The sequence below is a fragment of the Oncorhynchus kisutch genome, linkage group LG5 (assembly GCF_002021735.2).
Source record: "Oncorhynchus kisutch isolate 150728-3 linkage group LG5, Okis_V2, whole genome shotgun sequence".
Classification (NCBI taxonomy): Eukaryota; Metazoa; Chordata; class Actinopteri; order Salmoniformes; family Salmonidae; genus Oncorhynchus; species Oncorhynchus kisutch.
The window spans coordinates 32025282-32032892 of NC_034178.2; the positions used below are offsets into that span (position 1 = coordinate 32025282).

Here is a 7611-nt window from a genome sequence, read left to right on the forward strand (position 1 = left end):
TCTTAAGCCTTTTCTTTTGGGGTGTTGCTATAGGCCACTAAGTACTAACAGTCAGTATCTACATAATATGTGTAAAATGCTTGATAGTGTATGTGATGTCAACCGAGAGGTCTACTTACTTGGGGGCCTGAATATTAACAGGTTTTCATCAAGTTGTTCACTTAAGAAGAAGCTTCTTACTGTAACCAGTTCCTGTAATCTGTTTCAGGTTATTAATCAACCTGCCAGGGTGTTTACAAACACTACAGGAACAAGGTCATCCACACGTGTAGAACTTTGTTCTAAAATTGCACGCTTAGGATGCAGTGATCACAATATAGTGGCTCTATCCAGGAAAGCCAAACTTCTAAAACCTGGGCCTAAAATAGTGCATAAGAGGATCATACAAAAGATTTGGCTGTGACTCTTATGTGGATGATGATCTGCATCCAGACGGTGCAGTTGATGCATTTATGAAATTGCTTCTTCCAATTATTGATAAACATGCACCTGTTACGAAACTGACTGTTAGATCTGTTACGGCTCCATGGATTGATGAGGAATTTAAAAAAAAAAATGTCTGGTTGAAAGAGATGGGGCAAAAGGAGTGGCTAATAAGTCTGCCTGCACATCTTACTTGCTGACTTACTGCAAATTGAGAAATGATGTGACTAAACACAACGACAAAAAATAAGAAACTGTATTATGAAGCCAAGATAAATGATGTAAAAAAAACTTTGGAGTACTTTCTATTAAATGTATGGGCAGAAATACAATTTCAACTCCGTCTTTCATCCAATCAGATGGCTTATTCATCACAAAACGATTTGATGTTGCCAGTTATTTTAATCATTACTCAATTGACAAAGTGAGCAAACTTAGGCAGGAAATGCCAACAACGAACAGTGAGCCATCGCACTCGTGCATAAAAAAACGAAATAATGAAAAGAAAAGCATTGCAAGTTTGAATTTGATATTTTTGTGAAGTTAGTGTGTGCGAGGTGGAAACATTACTGTCATTGATCAATAATGACAAACGTCCTGGCATTAACAACTTAGATGGAGAGCTACTGAGGATGGTAGCTGACTCCAAAGCCACTCCTATATGTCATATCTGTCGTGTCTTTGGCATCATTAAATTGAAGGCTGTTATTTTATCAAATCAATTCTCTGTAATTATTATTACGTGATAAAACTAATCGTGTAAATGTAAACAAACAAACAGTAGATATGGTTACAAGTAAATGATAGGGGAGGTTCCCTAGTGGGCTGAGCCGATATGACGGCTTGCCAGACAAAGGGAAGTGGGTGTGGACTGAGAAGGGCGGGAAAGACGAGAGTCACTACACAGTTGATAATTATATTAACTGAAATGCTAATCCTTTGCACATGAACGCTCACTCATTCGGGAATAACTGCAATCAATATATATTTACGCTCAGTGTGTCGTTGTGATATCTGTTGGAATCGTCCGTCTTTCTGTTGGAAAGTTCATCTGATCGTCTCTCTGTTCCATCAAGTCTTTTGTGGTAAGCTGGATACTTCAGAGTAACATTCAGAAATGTTCTTGTAGAATAGATGTTGCGGCAGTTGTTGGTCTTCGCATTTCAGGTCGATTTCTCGCTTTAGACTAGTAATTAGTATCGAAAATTTGCTCTTATTCTGTTGGAGTCGATAGTCTCAGAGTTTCAACAATCATTACAACCTTAGCTTGTACTGAGGTTTTTGTGGTCTCTACTCAACCTTCGCTCCCTCAGCTGACCTAGGTATGCATGGTCTGAAGGGGTTTCTTCAGGTGGGGTTTTTATTCATAACAGTAGAAAAGGGTTGTCCCATGACGCCAGATCATGTCTGTGCTCACGGGGGTGGGCCAATAACTTAGTTAAACTCTCACATTAACGGTTCAACATCACCTTACATAATTTCACAAATAGTTTCATCTTTACTCATTCATTTTATACAATAATTAGACGCAAACCTCATAACGGAGGCTCCTGTATAAACAGAGGTATGGTAATGTGGCTGTATTGTCTTTCATGAGGTCACAACATGAAACAAAATGGACCGGGTTGTAGCTGGCTACTCCACCGACTGTTTACACATTCTCCAAAACATGGATATTGTTCAGTTCTCAAGTTCTATGATGTAGAAGTTCCTTTGTTCTACTGTGAAACTCTCTCTATCTATATACTGCCTGGCCATGAGGAGAGAGTCTCCTCCAGGAATTTATGACCTGAGATAACAGAACCTGGGTGTAGGAGGGAGAGAGACAGAGTGAGAGAGAAGGGTATGGTACTTGCTATACCCAAAGAGGGCCACATCATGACATATATTTAATCGGAGAATAGAGGAAAATCGTTGTCCTCAGGTAAAGCAGCCTATCAGCTTGCTGCCTGCTCTATGCAAACTGTTGGATTTATTTTGTTGGACTAAGTACAAATAAAGCAACACCTCATGGCAAAACGTCAATGTGACCTACAGTACTTGTTGTGTGTATGTACTAACTGATAGATGCGCGCGCACACACACACTTCATATGAATGTTTATTAAATGTATTTAAATTGTAAATTCTTTTGTCTGTAATGTATTTTTCGTTATGTGTCAGTCAATGGGGGTTCTAATAAATTAAATAAAAAATCCTTGTTGGACCCATAAGGTGCTGGAACTAGGCTCCATCTGGCTCTCTTTGACCCTTGCTCCGGTTCAATTTAACCACTGGATGTGTGTGTGTTTGTAGCAGCTGTGCTGATAATGTATGTGACCCTTCTTTCTCCTAATGGCCGTGCTGCAGGTGAAGGCGGGCACCCTGGGGAGAGAGGCCGTAGTGTCCCCGCTGACTGTCACCGCCGACAATGTCACCTCAGCAACCACAACTCAAGTTACCAAGGTAACCCCTCGTGTCTCCTCTGTGACCTTTAAAAAAAGTTATTGACACTTCCTCTTCACTTAATATACACTATAGCGCTATGAAAGGACACAATTATTATCTGATCTGATTGATGTTGACTGTGTGTGTGTGTGTTGTGTTTCAGACAGTGAAAGGTGGCTACTCCGAGACCCGGATTGAGAAAAGGATCATCATCACGGGAGATGATGACGTGGACCAGCATCAGGTGAGGAACAACAGTTACAGCCGTTACTAAGTTAGAAGCACTGTAGAAATGCATGTCATTTGTATGGCATCTTTCATGGACACTCAAAGACACTAATATTGTAGATTGAGTGCAAATGAATAGTGTCCATTTAATGGGAACAGTGACCTTTATCACACAGGCCCTTGCCATGGCGATACAGGAGGCCAAGCAGCAACACCCCGACATGCTGGTGACAAAAGCAGTGGTTGTCAGGGAAACAGAGTCTCCCACTGAAGAGCAACATAGAAAATCGGAGGTATGTGGAGCTGCAATGTAAACAAGACACCATAGTATTGCCTCGATAAGTAGGGAGATAGTGATAGACAGTGTGTTTGTGTGTGTGTGTGTGTGTGTGTGTGCGCGTATGCATTTATTTGTGAATGTATGCTATACAGGCTATAGGTGGCTTTAAATATGCCATAGCTCACGCGTACAGTATGTTGGACATGGAAGTCAATCACGTTGTTTAAAATGCAGGTTGCAATCTATTGTCATGATTCTTGCACTGCAAGCAACTCGCAGAGTGGTCACTAACTGGCAAAGCCACAAAGTCCTAAAATCAGATTTAAACCTAACCATAACCACACTGCTAACCCTAATGCCGTACCCTAACCTTAAATTTAGACCAACATTTTTACGAAATGGGCAATTTTGACTTTTCAGCTGGCCCATCTAGTGGAAATCGTTCAGTTCTGCCTCCAGGGAAAGATTAATGACGACAAACCTCAACTTGCGTTTAAACCACCTTGTTTATCCCAGTGTCAGTTTCACAGAGCTGTGTTTGTGTTCTCTCTCTGTTTCAGTCCTGATAACCCATGGTGGTTCCTGGGAGTGGGGACAGGAGCCCATCAACTCCCTGACTCCCACTCAACCGTTGCAAGAGGACTACAGTAACCTACCCACAGTGTATACTACAATACAATAGACAGCTCTCCTTGAAATAATTTCCGTCTCCTCTCCTGTCCCTTTAGCCAGAACCGACTGTGACGCCGCCTCTGACCCATCCTCACCCACCAACCACTCTTCCTCTGGAAAATGCCCTAGAAAATGCTCGGTGTTTGTACAGTAGACCCCCATGAGGACTGACTCATGGTTTGTAAAGAATAGGGCTACAGGTGTAGGATCTTAATTGTGTGTGTCTGTGCGCGCATAATGAAGTTCCTACACCTGTATTTGGTCGCGAATAGGGCTGTTTAGCTCTGGGATCTGTGAGAGATCAGTATAATGGTTCTGGTATTTTACATCCCCAGACAGACTCTGTATGTACAGTACAAACATAATGGCATGTTAATGGTTCATCACCCCTGATCGGCATAGTTCAATTAAATTATTAGCGATCACGATGTAATCCACAAAAAAAACGGATCGACATTTCCCCAGAACACGTTGACTTACCTGTAAGTACTGGTCATTTATTCTTAAGGAACTCAATAGCCCACCCCCACAAATTGCTGTCATATATGGTCACCATGGAGATGCCTGCTCTGTGCTGACATCATGCATGAAGCATGGGGACTGGGTGAGTGGAGTGTGAGGAAGGGGTTTGGGGGGGGAGGGGTGCTCTGCAGGGGCCAGTAGTGAGGGTCAGCCTTTAATGCTTGTTGTCACCAGCGTGACACATATATAGTCAACAGCTGTCTTACTAGCTTTTTAAACATTTTTAACAATAGAACAATCTAATTTAAAGTCCAGTGTTTGCTTATCTTCTGAAAATAAAAATCAAATGGGTCGATTTAGCGTCTCATACTCACATGCATGATTCTAAGTAGTCGAGGGAATGAACGATACGATACAGAGCTGTCGTGGAACTGACGTCCACGGGAAGTGCTCAAGGAGGATTCTGTGGAATATACTTCTGCGGCGTGTAGACACTGCATGTCAAACAAAGCTGACGGGCCTATACTGATAGGAGAGTCAACGGAAGAAATACGTGGACAGACACTTCTACAACATCAAGAGACTATGAGTTGGGACTCCGCTTGACATTCAGGGTGCGTTACTACTCCAGGCTCTGACGCTCGTTCTCTGGATTATAACAAACAGAATCCTTCCACACCCCCTTCTGTGCTCCTCTGCTCATCCTGTTCTCCTTCACTCATCATACTGTTATACTTTAATTTGCAAATGCTGGTCACGTAGGGCAAAAGTCAAATCATACCCATTTCCCCATGTAGTGCACTACTTTGGTCAAAACTAGTACACTCTACAGGGAAAAGGGTGTCATTTGAGACAAAGCTATAGTCTGGTCAAATGAGCAGTTTTAATATAATGTTTTACAGTATCTAATTTTATGAAGTGTGAGGATATGTTTGATTTGGATTTTTTTTAAACTTTTGTTTTTAAGTTATGGTGTGTGAGTTCAACATTTGTATTTATAAGAGTGGTGGTGAATGTGAGCCGGCGGGTTTCTTGCCTTCCCTAAAAACGATTATTAAGTGTGGGATTCTTTTTTCTGTTAACTTCACAGACAAAGCCTGGATTCATAGTGTGACACGTTTTAAGGCCAAACTCCCATCACCTTCGACAGATAGACAGGCGGTGAACCTGTTCCAGAACACCTAGCAAAGGCCTCCGTAGCCCTGCCTGGCCAAATCTGTATACTCTCTGGATAATAACTCTAAAGCTATATTCAACAGCTGCGTATACATTCGTCAGTCAGTCTGAAAAATCAACAAAAACGATATGCTGGAACATACTGTTGAATAAATACTATGCATTGTTTCCTGTGCGGACTAACTTTGAAAATATTACAGAGGAGAACCCGATTCATTTTATGGTGTGCCGCTCTGCTCTCATCTCCTACAGTATATGATATTGTTTATTACAGCGGTCAATCTTAACTGCTTGTGAGACTTGCAATAACCGTCTCTTTTTGTAGCCACCTCGCTATTGTAATCCATTATCAATCTATTTAAAAGAGAACTGTGAGCTCTTATGCATATAAAAAGCACTACCAAAACCGTTCCAAGATGGAGTTGAATCTAAAGTTGAGTTCTGCCACCGTGTTCCCATGGCTTTGTTACCGTGCTTGGCATAGTTACTCCACTCTCACTTCACCCTGAAGTAACGGAGAAGATCCTTCGACCTTGTCTTTATCTGCTGTAGAGTTCAGTCGCTGTGAACAGAGTCCCTAACAGTTATTTTGTATATTTTATTTCATTTTATCTGGTCAAATGACACTGGATTCATGTTAAGGCACTTGCTTGCAGTGATAGGCAGCAACGATATTGTTAGGAATGTGTGTTTTCTCTATACTGGACACACACCTCTGAAAATGATTACTTGCTGTACAGTATAGACATTGAGAAAGAAGTTGCTCTGTATATCTTGATGTGCTGTTTTGAAGGGTGGATATTGTATGTATGTATTGTATGTATGAACATAAATACTTCTATGTGTGCATTTAGTTACAAATATACTGGAAGAGTGGTATGAGGTTGTGCGCATTTTGTAATAGAGGATTCACAAATGTGCAATGTTACGACTACCGACTAAGTGTAAGTGCTAATACAGTGCACTTGTTATACTGAAACCATGGAAGTAATTATTTAGCCTAGCTGTGTGCCATCCACTCTCCGTGTGGTGTTAAGGTCATGACCTCTTCTTAGAAGAACTGGTTAATACTATAGATTAGCTACGATACACTGTTTCAGTGGTAGTAATAATACGAATTGGAACAAAAATATATTGAAGAGCAGAAAGCAGATTCCATAGGCTCACATGAGGCACTGTCCATCCCACTCTTCTCCTTCCACCCTTCAATTCACCTCAACCTGTCTGTTCTACATTCCCCCTAGTGCTTGGTGGTGTGTGTTTGCTGTATTTGCGTTCAGTCTAAATGGAAAACATACATACGTAAATAAATAAATGTCTCAATGCTATTCACATTGTCTCTGCGATTTTCATGAGGAAGACAAATGCTGCAAGACCATGTTATGGAAACCGGTAAAGGGCTTGGTGAGGCGTTTACATTTAGTTTCTTTGGAATCCTGCATTGCCATCTTGTGGCCCTTAAGAGAATTGCAATTGGGAATAAGATTACAGAAGGACAATACTCAGTCAAGCATAATCATCATTCCTCTCAAATTGATTCAAATATCGCTTAATGGTTATAGTTCTACTATTACTGCCACGTGCCAGTTGTTCTATTGTTGCTTTGTATTTGGAACATTTTGACTGTCATTGGACATCTCTAACTCTTTATATATACAATCTAGGCTCTAAGGGGGGAATTCTGAACCGAGTTAATTAAGCCCTTCATAAATGTTACATAATTCCCTTTTTATGGACTTTTCCCTTTACACTTTTCTATCGAAGAGTATTCTGACCTTGAACTTAAGCTTGAGGAGAGCATGCTATTCGCCCGCTATTCGTTTGAGGTGGAGATCAACGAAATGAAGGCGTGGCAGAGGTGTGTCTACAGATTCTGATCTTGACAGACACATTTATCAACACAGAGGTCTCCGATCACTACTCTGAACTGACAAAGGGGGACCA

General features: G+C 41.2%; 1 protein-coding gene across 8 annotated transcripts in view; it reads left to right on the forward strand.

The window, feature by feature from the left end:
- The window catches only part of LOC109890921 (band 4.1-like protein 1), a 117746-nt gene extending 110747 nt beyond the window's left edge, over positions 1-6999 (forward strand). For all 8 annotated transcript variants that reach the window (XM_020483066.2, XM_020483069.2, XM_020483068.2 and 5 more), the window contains 4 exons: positions 2772-2867; positions 3013-3093; positions 3254-3370; positions 3918-6999. In XM_020483066.2, coding sequence (XP_020338655.1) covers positions 2772-2867; positions 3013-3093; positions 3254-3370; positions 3918-3923 — 300 coding nt within the window. In that variant the 3' untranslated portion in view covers positions 3924-6999. The remainder of the gene's footprint in view (positions 1-2771; positions 2868-3012; positions 3094-3253; positions 3371-3917) is intronic.
- Positions 7000-7611: the final 612 nt, after the last annotated feature.